Source organism: Aythya marila (genome assembly GCF_965140915.1).
Source record: "Aythya marila genome assembly, chromosome: 12".
In the NCBI taxonomy this organism is placed as follows: domain Eukaryota; kingdom Metazoa; phylum Chordata; class Aves; order Anseriformes; family Anatidae; genus Aythya; species Aythya marila.
In genome coordinates this window covers 16970500-16993209 of record NC_139053.1, presented here as the reverse complement: position 1 = coordinate 16993209, position 22710 = coordinate 16970500, and the positions used below count along the sequence as shown (strand labels likewise).

Below are 22710 nucleotides of genomic sequence, written 5' to 3'. Positions count from 1 at the left end.
TGCCTGAGTAAAACTTCTTGAAGAAAGATGCAAAAATGCAGCCACACCAACAAAAAAGCAGCACAGCTGCTTTCCGTTTTGTAGGACACAAATGTTGCATCATCTGGTACCAATAAGGCATTTATAACCTTGCACATCCTTGAGAAATCTGTGGTTTAAAGCAGTCTCACCAGTTTAATTTACACAGCGTGACCAAGGGCTAGGGAAATGCATGGTATACTTAGAACAAACTTTTAAAACAACTTCCTTCATCTGTGGTGATATTCAAAGCTACGATAAACTGGTTTAATTTGTGGTCAAAATAGTAGCAGCAGCACCTGAGACCTCCCTTTTCACTCTGTACACATTTTACTAAATTTTCAAAGTCCACCAAGTGAAATTTGTAGAAACTGTGTTTCTACAGTGTTCCGCTCGAGTCCAGGCAAAGCCTGTGCACCACATCACTCCAGTTTCAAGTTTTTCCATCAAATTGTCCTTCACTAGTTCTGTTCCGCACTTGGTAAAATCTAAACATGTCAATTTGGTTGTTTGAGTCCATGCCATTTTTCTTCTAGTCAGATGGTAAAAAACATTCAAACAACATCCAGAACTTATTCCCATGATAACTTCAGCTTTCTGAATGCAATAAGATCTATAATTTCTTTTCACTTACTAAAGCATAAGAACAAGAGCCAGTGATGTAATTAGAAAGTTCTGCAGCACTGCTACCATATGTGTACTATTTGGAAAAATAATACAAGAGCCTTACCCAAGAATGAACACAGAGGAATCCTTTTTGAATTCATCGAGAATCTTTAAAAAGAAAAAAAGGGGTGGCAGACAAGATTAAAAAAAAGAAATAAAAGAACATGCAATTTTCCATCTCATGACGACTACTGGTTTGGACAAGGAAAAAACATGCACTTCCACTCTAGAAAAGCTGCATGCAAGTTGACAAGATACATTTTGAATTAAACACAGTAGGAAAAAAAACTGCCAAGGGTGGCGATTGCATGTCAAGCCTTCCAATGTAAAGGCACATAATTCTCAGGCAAAATGCTTGCCATTGATAAGACTGAGTTTCTGTGGAGGTTTTATTGTTTGATAGCTCACAAACATTGGAATTATGTATCTTCCATCATATTTATGCATTTGAATGTAAACTCTAAATTGCTCCCAGCTTGGAGCAGCCTAGTTACAGATCACAGGAAACTTATCAACTGCCCCATAACAGTTGTTGAGCAAATTGAGGAGTTTCTTTGAAATGATCCACAAGTGGCGATAACATGAGTTTAAGGAAGTCAGATAACCTCTTTATTTTGTGTTTTACTCTTCAACCTTCTGCTTAAGATAAATTTCTAGACTTTCATAATCAAAAATAAAACCTTATCAGTACATGGAGATTAATAATTACTTCACAACAATTTCAGCATCACTTTTAAGCAGCACAAGAAAGCACTACTGCCAAAAGAATCAACATTGGCTTTCACTATCGAAGTTTCCATTTCAACAACTGCAAGTTAAGTTAACAATATGCATGTCATCAATAAAGATATGTACGCAAGTAATTTCAAAGCATCTGTTTTCACACAGTTACAAACAGTTCCTAATTTTCAGAGTCACTAAACACATGCAGGTTCCAACTTCATGAATCTTTGCAATTAATACAAGGAAATAGTAGTCAGGCAGTTAATCCACTGCATTTATTTTTCACGAGCACTGTCTGAAGCACATCATGCTCTGGACTCAGCGCTTGTCATCTCTGAGCATGAGACACAAGAACAATAGCTGTTACTTGATGTTCAGGATATACCCCAGTAGTTTACAGAATGTTCCTTGTAATGCAAGATTAATACAAGTATGAAAAAATATTGCTTCTACCAGCAAACAGATCAACCAAACCAAATGTAAAGACATTCTAGATACTAAACAAACTCACAAGAAAAATTCTTCCTAGAAACCCCATTATATCTGTGCATATTTTTGCTACCAATATACAAGAAACAACGTGAATGACTTTTTCATCCTCTTCAGCCAATTGTTGATGGTGACTGCTAACTTGACATCAAGCACAGTACTATAGCCTTTCTGTTACAAGAATGAGGAAAGACAAAAATGCTAATAAAAAAACAGCATTCACTCTTTATTCTGATCAGTTTAACATTATGAAGACTAATTATAAAAAAAGCTTACCGATCTCTGTTGTTCAAACATGATTTTCTTGTAGAACAAATGAAATTGTTCAAAACTAAGTTCTTCTTTGTGAGCACCTATTTCCTACAATAGAAAGTAGCACATAGTGAATTTAGAATTCCCTGAAATGCATTTGCACAGCATAGAAGTTACTTCTAGCAGCCACCCTCTCACATGTTCAGTTCTACTCTGACTTCATTTGTTCTATGTTTGAGGATTATTTCCTTTTTCTTTTTTTTTTTTGTTTAAGAACACAAACAAGTAAATAGGCTCTTGGTTCGTGACACAGTACTCCTAAGCCCACATCTTTGGCATTTCTGTTGCTGGAGCAACAGAAGCAAAAATGTATGCTTTAAGGGTGGCGAATTACAAAGCAGGAAAAGGTGGGGATATTTAAAATTCCTGTAGGAATGGAAAGGACCTTCAGAAGCTAATAGTATTACCATAAATTGGAAGAAATAAATTATTACTTTGATCATATTGCAAAAGAATTCTTATATATGAATTTTATCTTCAATATCCAACAGTTTCCTGTGCACTTGTACAGACAGTATCAGCACCAGAGCTCCAAGCCCAGTGCTAACTTTAGGCAATCCTACAATGAAAAGTAGGAACATTTATGTCTGTATTTTCTTAAAGTCTTACATACTGGCAAAATCAAACTTAGAAAATCAGTATAATTTATTTAACTGTACATGGTAGCAAACAAAAATACATGTAGTAACCTGAACAGAAATATCAACACCTATCAGATAACACAAAACAGATAGAATTTATCAGGTAATTACCGCAAATTTATCCTTCAAGAACTTCATGCTGCTCACTTTGAAATTTACTTGGGGAAGGACAGTTTTCAGCTCTCTAAGACTAATACTGGAAAAAAAGAAAAGATAGAGAAAAAAAAAACACACAACTTTGTTGTAATAAGCCAGCTACTATAGATAACACTAAATATCTATAGATATGGATTTTTTTTTAATCAACAAAAAACTGTTACTACTGAAACATTTTGGATAGGACTCATCTCTCATAATTACTAACTCCTATAAACTTAACACCTACATGTAAGCAAGCTAGACACATCTTCTAGTTAGTGGGGAGAAACAGGCATGTCAACTATTTGGGGCATTAAGCTTTTAAACAATACAGTGATGTATATAAATACATCAAGTATTTCACAGAATCACAGAACGTAATACGTAGATACAAAGCTACACTTATTGCTGCAACACCGGCCACACCACTCGAATCATGTCCAGTGTATACGTCAGATTTTTTTTGTTGATGGAAGACTATATTAGAAACAAAACTGTAAATAGCTCCATCTGAAAAACTCAATTTCCTTCACATCTTCCCATTCTTTCAATCTCAGACGTTTCTCTCATCAGCCTTCACTTCTGTAGCTATGGCTTCCTTCAGTACAACTTCAGAGCAGATCACAATACATCATGTACTTATCCTCCAAGAGTAAATGGGAGGTAGGGCCATGCTATGATAATTCTTGCATGAACAAAATGAGGGTTGATTTCTATAGGAGCCAGCTGCCTAAATGCTTTAAATGTGCAGTTGGTATAGGTGAGGCAATTCAACAGCTCACTGCTGTTACAAGAAGCAACCTCTCTGTTTGCTCCTGTTGTTATGGTCCCATTGCTTCCATAGGCCACAGCGTGGACACTCAAACCTTCTACTAACCTGATTCAACTTTCTAGACCAGCAAAAAAAATAAGGCAAAAAGGAGAACTAGTCTTCAACTCTTCCACCAGCTTCATGAGCTTGTTTAGCTCACCTTGTGTCCAAATTAGCGTCATACCCAGAATAAGGAAAGAGTCTTGAGTGCCTGAATAGAAGCACGTAAAGATGGTGGAAGAAAAGGGCAGAGTGAGACTTCCCCCATTGAGTGGCACCAAGCTGGTAGAACAATTTGGTCATCCCCTGCAGCAACTTTTCAGTGGCCTGCTCTTCTACTTATCTTTAGATAGCAAAGAACAGAAATTAGGTCTCGTGCTAGGACTGAGTCTCAAACACTGAGTAGGTACTACTGTGAGGCCTCAATGAGAAAGACACGGCATTAAAGAGGGACATGTGAGGGGCACAGGGACAAGTCCTAGACTGGAAGGTGAGGGGAATAAAAACCCACAGCTGCAAAGAAAAGCAGGGAAAAGACAAGAGAACATAGGCACAACATCTGTGGGTGCTATGGCCAATGCCCACAAGACATTAGCCTTGTTTTCTTGGGTACTGTTGGCACTGCATTAAGGTGCTCTGCCTTGACCTCCAGTGCAATTCATAAGCCATTAACTCTGTGCAAATAAACAGGATCAGAACAGAGTCACCCGAAAGCAACAAAAGCAATTAGCACCTCGACAAAAGTAACACTTCTGTTCTACAGCATCCATACAAGCACCTGCCCTGTGAGAGATTCTCATCTCCATTGTGTAGAGAGGGAAAGAGAAAAAGCAAGAAGGAACTTAGCCAAAATCCACGCCAAAGCCAGATTAGAGTTCAGGAAATTCCTGGCTTTCCACCCTGTCGCCAGACCTCTGGAAAAAAAAGCACTCCTTTTAGGAGGAAGAAGGAGCACTCTGCTCATACCCCAAACACCAAAAACAAGCAATTTCCTCTGGCAAGACAAACACAAGCCAAAACAAAGAGCTGGGACTTCATTACCCCTGGCAAAAATTCAACCTGTGAAGCAGGACTTGCCTGGAAGCCCAACCTTTACAATTACCCTCCCTAGAAACTGCAGCACTAAACAAAACCTAAACAAAAACGAAGTCCACCTCAAATTCCTTTCCTGAAGTTTTCTAAAAGCCTGGATCATCTACCAAGAGAACAAATCACTGCATTCTCCACAGCACAAAACCCCGAGATCCTAAGCAGACTGCTTTGTACCAATGAAACAACCCTTAAACACCCCAGGGAACCTCTTCAGCAGACATATCACCAGCTCCAGCTTCTGTGCCTTTAACATTTGCTTTTGCTTCATGGTCCTCTCCCCCAGACGCCTTCATAGTATGGCTAGTTTTACAAAACGCATCAGCAGGTGTAAGCCAACACCTCTTTGTTGTAAAGGACGATATTTGGCTTTTCATCGTTCTGGCCATCTTTGGAAACACTGCTCACACTGAAGCAAGCCACACAACAGCGCAGGCTGTCTGCAGAAGGGTGTTATTTCCTGCCGTAACAGTCTTATTCGCACAGTGAAACGTTGTGCTTCATTTTGCTTTCAGGAAAAGGCCTAAATGAGAGGAAACACACGTTCTTTTCCACACTGAATTACACCTTAGAAAAAAAAAAAAAAAAAAAAAAAAAACAGAACACTACAAAGAACAAAATCATGATAAAGTAATATATGTGGGGAAAAGGAGGGTAACATTCTTCACAGTTTTGCACGTTTTCTGGCAACTCTAACCAGAGGTGTGCAGATGAATTCATTTAGAAAGTCTCTTTTGTTATGCAAAAGCTACAAAATCTACTTCACACATGAAGCTGAAACAAGCTACTGAAATCCAAACATACAAAGCAACGCAGCACATGAGAGCCTACAACCCATATGTGGTTGGTTTTTTGTTGTTTTTTGTTTGTTTGCCTTTTTAGACACGAGAAGCATCAGCTCAGAGGTAATTCTTTGGCTTTGGCCTATTCAAATATAGGGCAAAAACACAAACCCAGATAGCCAAGCCAATTGCACGAAATTGTATTCAATGCAGCAAGCCCTCAAAAAAGAAAAAAGGAAAAAAAAAAAAAAAAAAAAAAAAAAACACCCCACACAACCCGCAACCAGAGATTTTTGCCCTTACTCTGAACAACTAACTAGGCTTCCTTCTACAGCTATGCTCAAGAGTATATTTGTTTCCCACTGTTAAAGTAACTCTTTCACACATTACCCTGTTGTACCAATAGTCTTCCTCCTGTCCCCTAATACACTCAGGCATCTCTTATCTCTTCTTCCCCTAAATATTCTGTTCTGTTCTCATCGCAGCTCTGACCCCTGCAGGAAAGTATTCATGTTATTGCTGGGACAACCCTGTCTCTGGATATATCCGGTGTTGGTGCCGTGACTAGTTTCAAACTAAATACCACAAATATTAGTCATGGTTAAACCCCATCAGGATCGAAACCAGGTAAGGCTAACCATCTGAACACTGACCCCGGACCTTTAGCAGCACACATTGAAATCTGCTTACACGGCTCCATTGTTACGAGTGCCCAAACAAGCTTTTAAAAGCTGGTTCTGGTCTGTCTACATTAGGCCACGGTTGCTCCAATGCAAACATGCTTCAGCAATGAGTGAAGAACTTGTGGCGAATCTGCACAGGAAAGCTGACAGCAGGTTATACAAACCACTCTGCTGGGGTCCAACTTGCCCCCAGAAAGTATTGAAGGGCAAATGCCGCTGCAAAGCAAGCAGCCTAACAAACCTGAATCTCTGCACTAAGACTGGGAGAAGGCAACCACCTTTCTTTATACTGGCAGAGTAAATCTACACTAACAGCAGAGTATTTATTTCTCATCACTTGTTTCCTCATATTACATAATGAATATAAGTGAATGTTATGAACATGCTACATTTAGCAAAAGGCAAAACACATGTTGTTAAAGCAAGAGCAAATACCATTTTCAGAGGTCTCATATTTTATATCTCAGGAAAATTAGTAGTTATTTCTCCTCATTCCGTGTTACAGTCTGCAATGAAAGTTCACTAAAAACAAACTGAACATAAAAAGCGAGCCTCTTACCTATTTCTTCTAGTCTGATCAACAGAATAGATCTGCTTTCTCAGCCAGCTTGAGGAAAAGGAGAAAAAAATGAGAGAAAAGAATTTGAGAATTATTAAAAAAGATCAATTAAATATCAAAATCCAGAGACGAAATTCAACAGAAGTATTTAAAAATCAGAACATACGTCACTAAGTAAAGCAAACATATTTCCAGCATAGCATCTAAGTATTCAATCAGTTTTATAACCCTAGTTGTAAATACATACTATTCTGCTGCTTAATATTGCATTTTAAGGCCACATAAACAACACAGGAAAGGGAAGGGTGTGCACAGCACAAAGGAATAAACAACCAGAAACAGTAAAAATGTAAATTGACACAGTGGGCCAAGACTTCAGCTAATCTAGAGTTACTCCGCCACGTCAATGATCTACGTCAGCTGAGGCTGGTGACTGAAAGATCTTATATGCATAAAAATTAAAAAAGAGGGGGAAGGGAGGGAGGGCTTAGGGAATTTTTAAGAAAATCCTGATTAAAATGCATGTCAGTTTTAGGTACAGAGCAAAATACTATTAGCAGTATTAATAGTAAATATATACATGCAGTTTTGATCTAAAGGATGATCACAGCGCGCCAGTATTAAGCTTATCTTCATTTCTCTACAGAAATCACTTTGTCCACTGCACAAACATAGCCTGAAACCTAGTAGCACTTTGTATAACAGCTCTCTGCAATACCACACAATACATGTATATAAAGGCAGAAGGAAGTGAAGAATACTTTCTCCCCAGCTGAAATTACAAGTAGGTAAAGACAACATCAATGTCAATATCAAAGTTGCAAAAGTCAGGTAGACTTCAAGGACAGGGAATATATCCTTTGTATCCTTAAAACAGGTAATAGCAGTGACTCACCCCCAACACAAAAGTCAGCAGTGATGAAAAGCAATCAAGTACAGAGACAGTGTTAAAAGCTTGTCAACAAAATTGGCATTCTGAACATTAGCAGTTTCGAGCACAACATCTTCAGAAGCATTAAGGGTGCATTTTCACCATCATATTGCTGTCTGCTAAAAAGTAACTGTTTAAAATGTTCATTTTTATCCTGGCTCTCCCAGGTGAGCTGATCACATTACCATATGGTGCAATGCTGTCAACAGGCGAAACTGTAAATGTGCACATGGGAATCATGGGGACACAGAAGCTGAAACATGGACATCTACCAGATCAAGCCTTTTGTGACTGCATAAGACATTTGAATTTTCCAAGAACTCAACACAGATCAGATGACCTTGATATTGCATTCAGAGATGTTGTTTTTCTGTGGTACATAGAAGAAGGCAAACTGCAAGTTCACAGCAGTGTATGAGAAGTGCAGTTCCAGAACATGTAGATAGCCAAATAGACATGGAGAGTTTCCGTAGGAGCTTTCTGTATCACACACAAACTGGCTAGTAGTAACTGGCAGGTAGCACTTGTTGCACTTCAATAATTTCTTTGGCATTTTCCACTTTACATTCCAAAGAGATGTCAAGTCTCACAAAGTGAAAATATTCCTACGTACCTCTCCATGATAGCAGGTGTGGGAGCACTCATGACTTCTTGATACAAGATATTCAAGCCACACAACCATTTATCAGCATCATCTTTAGAATCAGCTGAAAAAAAATAATATGCTGTGAGAAACATATAAAAGTAGGACATAACTTGTGATGTCTCTAGATAAACGCTAGTACACAGAGATGCTGGTTAACCTTTCTCCTTGATAGATCTCATTGCATAAGTCCATGTTGTTAATTCTAGAACTAGTAGCACAGTGTAAATTTGAGGGTGAGAGGACCAGTCATGGAAACTCTGACAGAACATCTGCTTCCCAGATTAGGTAAATTTCAGCATCTCACCAGAAAGATTATGAAACTGTTGCTGAGTTCTTACCGTAACATAATCAAACTTCGTTTTCTCCCCAGGGACCTAGATCACGAGCAACTTGAAGCACACAGAAAAGTGAATTCAGTGTGTCATAGCATAAACCTAGCTTGTGATATTCCAAGCAACCTACAAGAAAGTTGTAAAGCGCTAGCTTCTGATGAACACAACTACCTCCTCTTTTCATAATCACGCCTCTAAACACAGATTGTCCCAGACTACGCTTAGGCAAGAGGAACAGAAAGGAAGCAATGTATGAAATTAATGTAGCTTATATAGAGAATCATAGAATCATTTAAGTTGGAAAAGACCTCTAAGATAACACAACCTAATAAAAGGTAAATTTTAAAAAGGTCTACGCAGCTTAACACTGTAACTCAGGTGCATATGCCTTCCAACCTCACAAGCTGGTTTACGTTTATAGCTAGTTTGCCTTTCCATTTCCCAAAACAGAAGAGTCCTCTACATCAGTTAACATGATCACATGTGTAACATTTCAACCCTACAGAAGCATGATCATGGACTGTGTTCTGGATACAGCCTTCCCTGAGAAATGCCAATTAAACCATTCTGAGGGCCTTGAATGAGATGCTGTCTTTACAGCATTCAGTTGGACAAAGTCCATTATCTTTATCAAGCTGGTTCTGAAATTTCATGAAGGCATTCTTCAATTATAACAGCTCTTAAAAAAATACTTTCACACAGGAGCTCTAATTTGTGCAAAATCTTTAACTAACTTCAAAGTAAAACAGTTTCTCAAAATATGAAGATTACGTTTTATTTAAATGTATTTTCAAACAATGCTTTATCCTCCAAGGATAAAACTAGAACCCAGCCTCAGCTCCCCATGGAAATGTTTTTCAATTAGCTACAATTTCAGAAAGAACATCCACTACCAGTGCCAAACCAATTCTTCTCCCAAGACAATTCTGGCCTTTATGACAGCCACCATTCCCTTCTAAGTAGGGACCATTTTATATTGTTTAAAAAAAAAAAACAGAGTGCTTTAACAAGGAAAAGGATTTCCCCCTTAATTGAAAGTTATATCAGTCGTGCTGTTCTCAGTTCAGCATTATGACAATATACCTCAACATACTGAGTGTTTTCAAAGTACTGGCAGAAATCTGGTTTTGAGAACTGCCATGGAGGCAGGGTGGGGGGTGTTGGAGGAAATCAATCTGAAATACCTGGCACAGCTGCACTTATTCAAAATTTTCAGACCTCATCCAGCAATGGTAAAACTTGATCTGAAGTTAAAAATCTATTACACTGGATTAGTGACAAACGGTCTTTAATTACCTGTGTATTGGACTGTAAAACCAGGCTTCCAGTTCTGTGATCTATAGACAATTAATTCCCACATATACATGAAACATTTGCTAGCTCCCTAGGAGTACATAATTCCTACATTAAATAAATAAATAAAAAGTAATGCTAGTGTTACAGTGCCTAGGAAGTGATATATTGATAAACACATACTAAGAGACATGATATTAATTAGTGCTTAAATAGCTGTTGCCTTCTAATGAGCAACAAGCATTCATCTTCTTAAAACACAGAGCTGTTGACCTGTACAGTGCAGGACAGACTGCAGCAAGTGACTCATGTATTACATCCACAAGTTATACAACTGTTCTGTTTGGACAATGTAAGGAAAAAGTCTCACACAATACACTATTTGACAGCAAAATGTTACAAATGGAGCAGTTCAAAGACATTAAGGGCTGGCTGAGTAAAAGGTCTCGGGTTTTGTACATTTGGTGCACTCCTGAACTGCCAAGGGCAAAAAAATCACAGTATTCTTTACATTACTATTTCATCAGTGTATTTGATTGTTCAATTGCTAGGTTTAAAGAGGAAACGAAGAAGAAAAAGGTTTACCTGCTAAACTTAAGGTGTTGAGGACAAACTGGGTACCATAAAAAACAGTAAAGCAGTGTTCTTCTCTGTGCCTTGCTTTGCAACGCTCAAAGTCCTTTGAATTCTTTCCTGGGCGAATTTCTTTTATTTCCATCAGATCCACTAAAAGGAAAAAACAGTAAGTCAGTCAGTACAACTGCACTTGAGTTCCAGCAGAGCCTGAAACAACAAAATTAAAAACTCAAAGCACATACATGTATATAATCCGTACATATGTAGTTATAAATTTTTATAGGGCAAGAAATGAAAATTGCACCAGCCTGCAATCCACAACTAAACAACTCATTGTATTACTGACTAATACACAACAGCAGAGAAGGACCAAAAAAAGAAGAAAAGTAACTTGTCATTTCATCATTTTTATCATTTGATTATCACTGACTAGCCACGGGCAAAGTTTGTATGCGTAGTCCCTTTGGGTTACAGAAGATATGTTTTCATAAATGGAATTTACACTAAGAAATTTCCAATTGCCATGCCAACCATTCAGAGACAAAAGAACAATACAACTTCTAGCTTACCCACCTAAAAAGAATGAGTTAGATCTTAGATAGTCAACTAGCACCCCAGTACAGCCACTGACACTCATATGAAGGAATATTTAAAGAAAGTATATTTGGCACCCTCCAGAAAGTAAAGAGAAAATGCAGCCCAATAATTAATTTTTTTTTTTGAGCCTTCTCCTGGACAACTCCAAGCAGATCTCTTGTCATTTAATATAATCTCTTGAGGCACTTTCAATGTGCTGCTTTCTACAGAACACAGGCACTCATAGCCAAACGGCAGTGACACACGAGCACACATCTCAAGCCAGCTCCCTTTTTGTCAAGCCCTTTTCATACCGCCTGCATAAGAGCAGTGAGACAGCACTGAAATAGAAATATGTGCAGTCTCAAGATAAGATACTTATTAGAAAACTGAGGAAGTGGTTTTGCTCTGCCTGTGGACCAGACAAATAAACAGCTCTTCCCACTTCTGGACAGTCCTGACTTACAGAATGAAGAGTGAAGAAAAACATTTCACGGCTGCTCTTGAAATGTGTTTATCAGAGCCAGCAAGATCCAAGGAAAATAACTGAGGGTTTCTGTTCGTGCATTTAAGAACACCACAAGATTAAAACTAAGTGTAAAATGAGCACCTCGTCACAGTTAATAATGCACAATGAACAAGCAACTCAGCTGCTAACAGGGTGTGAGGAGCTGAATGCTGGTTAGATCTTGGGCCCGCGTACCATTGGGTTTCTATGAAACTAATGTGGAAAGGAGGGAGACACTAGCAAGGATGTTTATCAAATTAATTCATCTAGGAAGTTTTTATTCTTTACAAAGAATTCCAAACCAAACTTTCCACCTGATGCTCCTTATTCCTTGTCATTAAACAATTTGTCTTGGGAAAACAGGGCTTCAAAGGTCAACTTGAACTTTTCCTAGAACACAAACATCTTTCTTGAACTTGTTTTTCCTAATGTGATTATCTTCAAGATAGAGCGCATCTAACATCTCAACCTCCATGGTTCAGTCACTCTCCCAAACCATGAAACCATCTCCTAAGATCTGCATATCTAGATGGACAAGGCCTCTAAATTTAAGCGTAAACTTTTAAAATAAATTAATGACAGAACAACAAATGAACTACAGCCTAATGGTGGCTCACATCCTCTGACAAACCCAGAGCGTCACTTAGATCCCTAGCAGTGTATCTGGATATCCATCCCAAAATGCCAGCATCTGAAAAAGAAGGTGTAAGCCCAGCAATCCACGTTAGTACCAGCAGAGAAGGATCAGGCTGCAGAAATAGAAAATACCTAAGTGGGTAAGCTGCAATAAATGACACAGGACTGTACACCACACTGGCTCATGCTAGTTACAGGCAATTATAACACCAGCCATCTCTTCCTTCCCTTCACCCAACAAGTTTATACTGAGAAACGCAGGTGTAACTTGAAAGTGAAGCCTACCTTTCATTTCACACTCCCATAAATCCATGTATATCAAACACCACACCACAAAGACCCCCTCAAAGCGTAAACTATAAGCAGCGATAAGAGATTTCACAACCTGCACTGCTGTTGTCACTTCGAGTGGCTCTTACCTCATACTGACCTCTGAAACAAACACACAGCCTTGCCTAATGTCTTCCCTCAGTTACATGTACGCTCGCTACACTTCATTTCCTTGACTTATAACCTTTCAACCCTACCATCCCATTCCCACATGGGAATACACGTGTATACACACATCCACACTCAAGGACTTTTGCACACCCAGATTTCACAGTGGTAACTGCTATTCTTATGTTCCTGTTTTACTCATGCTGCTTTACAGACCGGACCATGAGTCTTAGTCTTACACTAAGCTCTGCTGGCCCCCCAAGTACACTACAATCACCCTCCATGCAGTGCCCATGGCATCTGGAAGAGCTGATCCCAACTGAACTGGGAAAGGAAGAGCCAGGAAAAGCTGCAACATGTTTCGGGCTCAGATTAGTAAATCAACTGCACCAACTCAGCCGTTACTCAGCTGTTACACAGTTACTGTGACCTTTTTATAATAAAATCAAAATGCAGCTTCATGCCTGTGCCAGAACGACCAGCACAGTGCCTCGGCCACTCCATCTTCTTACCGCCTTGATGTTCTGGAGCCTATCTACTCTATTCCACATAAAAATCACAGAGCCATTTGCTCACCTGACTTCATGGACAGATATTCCTGGGGCCTGATACATCTGAAGAAAGCACAGATCTGGACATACACAGGTTGAAAAGTGTAAAATCAAGTAAAGCAGTCTTGTGAGTGTGGTTTCCATAGAACTGTACAAAATTACTGCATTTCCCAAGGAAACAAAAATCAAATATGCTCTGTAGAGAAGCTGACTCTAGCTTCTCTAGCTGACCCAGCAAGATGAGGAGGATGCTCCCAATGTATTCATTAAGGTGCTGAAGATGATGACACTGGTGACAATCAGGAAAACCTACAATGCTAGTTTACATTTCATCCATTCTTTTATGTGGTTATTTCCATGAGTTAAAAGAATCTTCTTGGCAGCCTCATCAGTCATCTATTAATCCTGACAACTCCCTCGAGCAGACTTTAACTAGACCAGACCCCAAGGCACCTTTCATTACTATCCTGTCTCAGGCTCTGATCTGGGTGTGCAGTTTTCACTACCTTCCTGGCACTTTAGAGCCTGCAGCCGCTGAACTTCTGCTCTTGAGATGTGGTGTGCAAATCAGTTAATTCAATGGATCATTACACCACTACACGGCTACTTCCCAAAGACTGCACAGATTGGAAAGCAGCGAGCAATTTAGAGTGCCTGCTAGAGCTCTTTACTGCCATAAACTTCACAATAAACCTTTGATCCTCAGCATCTCCACTGATCTCCATTCAAATAACTTGGCAGCAGAAATCACATTCAGTCCCAACGTTTTAACTGTGAATCCCCGTTACCTTCCCTTCAGGAGGCAGATGGCAAAACACAACTTGGATTCCACTATGGCTGGTGCTGGGCAAGCTCAGCAGAAGACAAGACGTAAGGCAAGTGCAGGTAGCGAACGAACAGAACTGCAGAAAACACAACATTGCTGCATACAACAACGCTGCTGATCATTCCGCCTCTGCCCCAGCGCTCACCCACCACCCATCGTCTGCAGGGAGCAGCCAAGCAGACAACTGGATGAAGGAAAAGCCCCTGCTTAAAACCAGCCAACACCAACAGCAGAACAGCAATATGTTAGCTGGAAGTGCCCATGTAAATTGACTGTTGTCAGGCATGCTTGCATAGATAGACTTTACCAAAGTCAGATAATTTGATGCTGTAAAGTCAAGAGAACTGTGTATAAATGGGATAAGCCTTACAGGCTGACAATCTAGCAAGGTATCCTTGGCAGAAGAGTCATGACTAGCAGTGTTAAAGTTCATCTGGGACTAGCAGTATGGAGTAGAGTCCTGTAAGATAAGGCTCCTGATTGCAAGTCCAAAGGCTGCAGGAGATTTTCATTGTCTGTAGCCACAAAGAACGGTCAGATCAGTTATGTACATAGTGGAGCAGGAGAATAAAAAGTTTACAGAGAGATTCAAAGGATGCTTGTAGTGTCGGAAATCAGGCCATGATCATTATTTACTTCATTAGGTATTTTCAGTAGCAGTCCCCAGAAGTCTTACAGAGAAGCTACTGGCAACGTTTCAGAAAGGAAAATAAGGGACTGATCATCCAAATGGTGCGGACCGAGACACAGAGGTGGGCATTGTCTACATGAGTGTCTTCACATTTTCATGCGTGTATATAGTTACATTCTGCACAAAGACTTCAAAACCAGTTTTTGAAACCTACATCCCTCCTAAAAAAAAAAAAAAAAAAAAAAAAAGAAAACAATTTGCATTACAAAATATTCCAAAGAGGGTTTCATTTCAGAAAGGCAGAAACTGCCTCCTGCAACACAGACTATGTGCAAATGAGCCCCCAGTGAATGAAGAAAGCCTTCAGTCTCCTTTTGCAAATGCACTTCACAGCGGTTTGTAAGGACAATGGCTTTAGTCTCACCTCTGCAGAATTAAAGATTAACTATACAAGGTGTGTCTTAACAGCCTGTTTTATTCAAAACAGCAGTGAAACACGGATCAAGTGCAACTCTAAAGGGAAAAAGGTGAGGCTTGTCTCAGAGAAAGGCAAAGTCATATGAAGGCAAAAATCTGCAGCAGGTGAGAACAGAGGTGGTATGGAAAGTGATCCAGCTCGTACAAACGGTGAAATTTAATCAGACATTCAGTGGCCCAAGGAAGTCATTACAGGTAAGCCACAAAAATATCTGCAGAGTTACAAGGATGCAACGTGAGAAATGGTGCGGTGCATCTTGAGAAAGCACACGTGGCTGCCTTTCCAAGGGGTCCTCTGGGACTGAGCCGCGTGACTGGCAGAAGCTGTAGCTTGGTGTACCACTTAAACCAGCAGGCTTTTAAGTAATCAGACCACACAGAGCTGCCATGCACAGTAACAACAAATTGCCATCTTATCAATTACAGCTATCTTTTGAATTGACAACTTCTCACTAGACTGCTCAGCAAAGCAGTGACATATTATGGCCCTTCCCAGTTTGAAGGGCACTAAATTGAAGGGGCCTTAAACCTCAAAGGGCTATTGGTTTCATATTAGAAATTAAAAAGCACCTTCAGAAAATGAGGTTAGGGTAAAGTTTATATACGTGCCCATAAAACTTTACATTCTACTTCCCAAAACAAAACAAGAAAGTTGCCACACAAAACTTTGACTTTGGGGAAAATCTACTGGAGCATCCACATCTTCCCCTCACTTTCATCAACCACTTTCATGGTGCTCAGGTCTGCAAAGTGCTCTAGATTGGATCCTCATTTCACTGGCTAGCCACGTCAGGAAGTCTGGTCACTGTAAGTTAGCGTTAAACACTGCAAAAGCGAGCTGCTGAAGTGAAGACATGATTTGAAAACAGCTAAAGGCTACACACATTCTTTTTTTCATTTAACCACAAAAAACAGGCTCTAAATACTCAGCTGAAGACTTACACAAAGATCCCCTGGTAAGAACTGAAACACACTAGTTTCAAAACAGAAAAGGGTGAATTGTAGTGTCCCTTTGAAAAGATATTCTGCAAAGAGTAAGAAGTAGATTCACTTTTGCAATGACACGTTAACAGTTTACAGAATACAAAATAGAAAGAAAAAGACAGAATAAGGACCTGGAGTGTTCAATGTGAGTTAAGTTTATTTCTTCTGTTTATTTATAATTGCCTGAGACAGTCAGAAAATTCAGACAGGAAAAAAAAATGATAGCAATTATTTAAAAAAAAAAAAAAAGTCACTACTAGAAAGGTCAAGCTATCTGAGCATTAGCAAGGTCAAGTCTGACATTCAAGTCAAAAGGAGCAGGTATTTCTCAGCAGAATACATAGATATTAATTACTTGTCCCAGAAAGGTACAAATGCTATAGAAGTTTGTATCATTTTTTCCAAAGACAAAGAAATAAAGTTTTCCACAAGAGAGAAAGTTCATACTGACATTCAAATTTAAATATTTAAATTACTTAGATGTTTAATTTCATGGGAAAAAAATCCCTCAGCTAAGTTTAAGAATGTAAGCCACTTTCATAAACAGTCTCTTAGGTGCTTGGGTTTTAATTTAAAAAAAATAAAATAAGAATGAAATTCCTAATGCATCTGGCAGCTGAAAGGATGCCCAGAACCACAATGTGCTCTCTTCAGCAGGTCATTCTAGCTAGGATTTTAAAAGTAAAATCAGAAAAATTTAATTTAGGGGATAACATGCTGCAGGATAACATTCACAAAATACAAAAAGATCTCAATAAATAAATACCCTGTTAGCTACAACATCACCACCTGTGACAACACATCTAAGATTGCCATTACATTAGTTACACGTCCCTGCATTTTACCTCTCCCTGCAAACTGTGCGTGGACTGATCGGCTCCTAGTATCTACATGACTAGGTTATAGATGCTCTGCCGCTCCAATGAGTTTCGATCATTATCCAGGTGCAACGTTTTGCAGTAATGTGGTTTCTACTTGGCAGCGTAACAGTCTGAAAACACACGGTGCAACCTTGCAGATCGAGAAAAAACAGAATCAAAACTTGTGAGTGCTGTTACATGTACAATGTGCACTTGCTAAGTTAGTTCTTTGTTTCTTGCACTCCCTTTCTTAATATATCCCTGGAAGATGAAAATTACACTTGTACTTACAGATTTTTAAGATGACTAATTCTGTACAAATCTCTTGAGCAGGAAGTAAATCTCAAGTGATTTTTAACAGTTTCTGATAATTCTTTCTACTTTCATACGTCAGACACATTATTAGTAACACTAAATGAATCTAAGAAGGCAAATGTATTTAAGAAGTGGGCCACAGTCATTTTGTTCACAAACTCTGGAAAAAATTGCAGGAAAGAAGCAGAAGAGAGATAACATGAAATTAGCCACTCTAGTTAATCCTAAAATAAAATGTTAGGCACTATCAGTCATATCTTTTGATTAAAAATGAAAAAAGGTATATTAGTGCAGCAGGACTATCTTATACCTCTGGACTGAAGAAAAAAGAAACAGTTACTACATGTTATACTGAAGCATACCCATTAGCATTAAAAGCCTCAATTTTAACAGGCTCAGGCCCTGTGCTTCATAATTTTGCCACTTCGTTAAAAAGAAAAAAAAGTAATCAAAAAAAGAGAAATTATCTACAGAAATATGTATGCTTGCATTACAGAGAAGCAGACATTTACACAGTCAGCGAAGGCACCACACACTTCTCAGAGCACAATTCTGCTGGCTGTGAATCATCACTTAACACCCAGATTGATGGAAGAGTATGCAGAAACTTGCATATTTTCCCATGACTAATCAGACTCCAGTCACCACAGACTTTCCCTTAATTCTCCTTGAAGACTTGACATCTGACAAAGAACGAGGTATCTGTTACAGCTCACCTTCCTGAAGACCTACAACGTGCCAAGTGCTTGCTCTACCAGCTTAGATACCATAACGTCTGTGGGGCTTAGTCTACTCATGTGCATATAAACTTCTATATCATGATACAAGAAAATTTGGGAAATGTTGTTTGGTAGCACTGGAGTGTACTCTAAGTCAGCAGATGCAGGTGCCCCAGTCATGTCTCTTAGCAGAGGACAGACTTCAGCAGTTCCTGCTCGCAGCTCCTTCCCCTCCGCCTTTCCCTGCTGTCCAGCAGTTCCCCCACCACTGTCTCAGCTCCAACAGGACAGTTGTTTGTGGGCCGTGTGGTATCCTAGCAAAGAAACAGCACAGCAGAGCCGCTGACATGGAGGCAGAAGTGATCCCCAGAAGCCACCATGAGTACAACATCGAGCCGTCGCAGGCTGGCTATGCAGTAGAAGTGGGGAGAAATAGCAGAGGGTGTGACCCAGGGGCCACTGCACAGCCCCATGCAGTTGTAAAGGGCTCATATGCAATAAAAATACACAGCAGAACCATAGGAAGTGACATGCTGAGCAACACATTGCAGTAAGTTACACTCGTACTTGTGTAAGTCACGGCTTCACAGCCAGGCATACAGCACACATTGTCTCCAAGAGGAAAATCCATCGCAAATTAAACAATTCCTTCCATACCAGGAAACCTAAGCTTCCTTTTTTGGTGTGTTGATAAAGCAAACATTAGTTTAGTTCTGTTCTAGTTACCAAGACAAGTACTTCTTAAATTGCAAACCCATGAACTTCCAATGGTCAGTAACAGCCACGGGTAAATAAATGCTCCACAGCCACGTCCTGCTGGGTCCCACCTGGACTAGGACAGCACTAGAAGGAGAACACATTTCCCCACCACATGCTTTCCCCGCTATACAATTGTGGTTACCAAATTTCTTCTCTAGAAACGGGCAGCTTCTCAATCAGGCTGTGGAGGGAGTGGCTGGGGACTGTGGTCAACCCTTGATTTCTAGGAGGCTTGCTTATTTTTCCTGGAAATAGAAGGAAAAGTCCCCTTGACCCCATGAACGCTGCATCCGAGTCACCAGCCTTTCATCAAGCCAGCGTATCTACAAGGCAGTACTTCTGCAGTGCTTACCAAACCTACTTCTTGTTCATGAAAGGACCAGACTTCTACTGAAAAAATGGCAGGGGCTCCACTGCAATAAAAGGTAGGGTGCGTACAATGAAATACGAATGAAATTCTGAGCACCATGAGCAGCCCCATGGCCCACCTAGCAAACACCGGGTTATCTTTATAGCCTAAAATGATGGAGGACAAGGCAGAATAGAGGGAAATGCCATTTGTAAGCAGAAGGCAGAAGAAGCAGCCCCGACATTTTGTAGCCAGTACCTACAAGTGTTTCCCTTGGATGATCTTAGAGCTATTAGGGCATCTAAAATGTCTCTCTGTATAGAACAATAGCAAGATGACTAAAAGAAGCCCAAGCATGGGTGAACACAGTCAGATCTAGCTCAGATCTGCTTCCCTCAATTATTTGCATAGCTCTCTGCAGACCCACGTAAGGATGCACATGTTGTTGGCATTAATTTTAATACTCTAATGAAATCCTGCGTGCTAAACATCTGTGATTAAAACTCTGTGAAAAGCTGCACTGCTCCCCTCTACCTATTTTGGTTTTGTACAATGGGTTGTGTTGGACCCAGGCGAACCCAGGGAAGGCAGATACAAGGTATTCTGCAATCTTAGTAGATGACATTAAAAAAAACAGCAGCACCGGGAACTTTCCTGGCCTCCACTATACCTAGAAAATGCTCTGGTACAGGCAGCCCCTCTCCTTCCATCGTTCATCTTTCCCTTTCATTTAGAAGGAAACTTGGAACTCTCATAAAATGGAAAATGTAGACAAATTTTATTTACTTTTTTTCTTGAAAGGTGCTCAAGTACTAGACTATTCAGACATTACAGGCTGAAAAGAAAGACACCTCAAAGTCACTTAATCTGTTTGGTCCTACAGCATGTTATATTTTACACATTGTAAGCAGAATCACCTGAGACCCAAGAAACAGATTGTACAAGAGGATCCGAGTTTTCTTTCACAGAGCAAAATCTACTGTCTTCAGCAAGTCTGATTGGCTTGGAGAAGTTCCTTGTCCTCCTGAAAATGGAGATAGCACCCAAGAACTCCCTTGGCTTGAGGAACTCTTGGCAGCAAAGCTGTAGAGGAAAGAAAGACTGTGCATGCACAGGTTACTCAACCCATCAGGACAACTCGGAGAAAGAAGTGTGCACAGCCACTATCTGGTTGCTCCTTCCCCTCTTGCAGGTGGGCAGGGAGGACTGGCACAAACAGAGGAGCTGGTACTCAATGCTCCCTATCCCCCTTGAGGCACAACAATGAGATCCCCACACGGTGTGTTTTGCACTGTCCAATTTGTAAAGCTAGAACAAAGCACCAGCTAAAATAAGACCCTTAGTTTGCAAAATTAAGGATGTAGCAGCACTCCCAGACTGAAGTAAATCCCAAGCAAAAACAAAGTGACCAAGGCCCTCAGTTGCTTTGTTAAAGTCAGCGGACTCTGGGACATGCATTAGCTGAAAATTTGGCTCCTTGATCTACTGTTGAAACTGTGTATCCTTGCTAAAGGACACAAACAACCTGTACTATTTCACTGGGAGTTAAATACAGAAGTTTCTCACTAGTTCCTTTTTGCTAGAAAATCCCTTCTGTATATGGTGACTCAGGTCTTTCGGAAGGTCAAAGTAAAATCTCCAGTACTCAGGCATTGCGTGGTCAGAGCCACACGATGGAGATGGGAGAGCATTTAAACCAGCTGTCCTTGCCTCTGTACATCCACACTTGTTAGAGGCCAAAGGCCTGGAACCAGGGGCTTTCTAAAGAAAGGTAGCTCCATTTTAACTTACTCATCTGGAGAAAGACATCTGCACTGAGCAGGAAACAGCCATAATTTTAGCACCTCTTTCACCCTGTTCTGACCATAAAGGCTGACAGCTTTTAAAAGAAAGGAACCCTTCCATGGGTAATGCAATTTAAAGTACATCGTACTGCCACACAGAGAGCCGTGGCATTGCACAAACATTTCTATCAGCATAGATAACCCTACATCTCCCTTGCACAGATCCATTTATTCCAAAACAAAGGGTTTTTTTTGTTGTTGTTTTAGTATTAATGTGAGGCTTAACTTAAATCCTTTCCCAAACAACATTAACCAAACTTGAAAAATGTCCTTGTAATATCCTCAGGGTTCATCCATACCAGGCACTGAGCAGAACCACCTCTGCCCATTTGTTCAGCTGTCTCCAGCGACTTGGACTTGCTGAACCATCCGGTTTTGAGTAGTACCATAATTTTAGCAGCACAGGAACATGGCCCCAGAGAACACAGTACAGATGGATACACTAATCATTTAACACGTCACTGTATATTAGATGTCTGTAAGGTATAAAAACCAACAGCAGTATGAAAGCTTACCAGCTATAGATATAGTAAGCAACTCTTGGGAAAATTAATATCTGCTGTCTTATTCCGAGCTAGACCCCACAAAGCATAAAAATAATTTAAGATAATTGTGTCTGAAAGAACAGCAAAGCATTTTTGTACCAACCTTACAGAAGAGCAATATTTATCATCACTGTATCTGCAGGCACAAGCCACTGCTTAAGGATCTATGTAAAAAAAAATGTCACAACTCCAAAAACAACTCCCCGTTTTAAAACAGCTCTCTTAAGGAAGTCTAACGACTACATTTGTGTGTTCCCAAACAAGCTTTCATTACAGTGAATGAAAGTTTAAAAAAAAAAAAAAATGACACCTGCATCTCTGCCTCACTTCAGGACGTCTCAGATTTTTCCCACCGTAAATAACACAAAGTACTTCTTTCAGAGACCACACTACTTCACTGAAATCAATGCAGAAGTCTCCTTGATATCCATCCTCGTAACACAGCAGGTGTCTTTCAGCAGTTTATGCTATCAATTTTTTAAGATATTTACTCGTCTCCTCACAATCAAAAGAGCTTTGCATCCCTGCAGTGTAGAGCATTGACCGGCCTACACTATGAGCTGCTCTGGCTTAGAGGAATTTGAGAGCCCTTTACATATTTACAGTTCAACAGCAAGAAATTCAGCATTGTGATACCCCAAACTCACAACACTAGGCAGAGCAGTTAACAGAGAGAGAGGGGAAAAAAAAGTTCTTATTTTCCAAAGGAAAGGTATTAGGATACAACATAAAAACAGGTCTCCATCCTCTCTATCAGCTCTTTTTGCATCCAAAACTTAAGAGCTCTCCTTGCTATCTGATTTATGAACACAATTCCCCCAGCAGGTGCAAACGTTCAGTTCTGTGCCTCCTCTAAAGAGCAGGTGCCAAATGAGTTAAAATTGCACACACAACGATCTTCACTCTCTCACCCATGATCAATATTAATTCTTATTGGACTGTAGCACATGGAAATAGCAACCATTAAGATCACATCACAAACGTGTATTGAACAGAAATCTTC

General features: G+C 39.9%; 1 protein-coding gene across 4 annotated transcripts in view; it reads right to left on the bottom strand.

Annotated features, from left to right (window-relative positions):
• PLCG2 (phospholipase C gamma 2) overlaps positions 1-22710 on the bottom strand; it is a 72015-nt gene that overhangs the window by 33407 nt on the left and 15898 nt on the right. For all 4 annotated transcript variants that reach the window (XR_014318367.1, XM_082770305.1, XM_082770303.1 and 1 more), the window contains exons 3-8: positions 10699-10839; positions 8456-8549; positions 6912-6959; positions 2961-3045; positions 2173-2256; positions 749-792 (exon numbers count right to left, since the gene is read on the bottom strand). Coding sequence is in view for 3 of the 4 variants with exons in the window: in XM_082770305.1 (XP_082626431.1) it covers positions 749-792; positions 2173-2256; positions 2961-3045; positions 6912-6959; positions 8456-8549; positions 10699-10839 (496 nt within the window). In the remaining variant the exon portion in view is untranslated. The remainder of the gene's footprint in view (positions 1-748; positions 793-2172; positions 2257-2960; positions 3046-6911; positions 6960-8455; positions 8550-10698; positions 10840-22710) is intronic.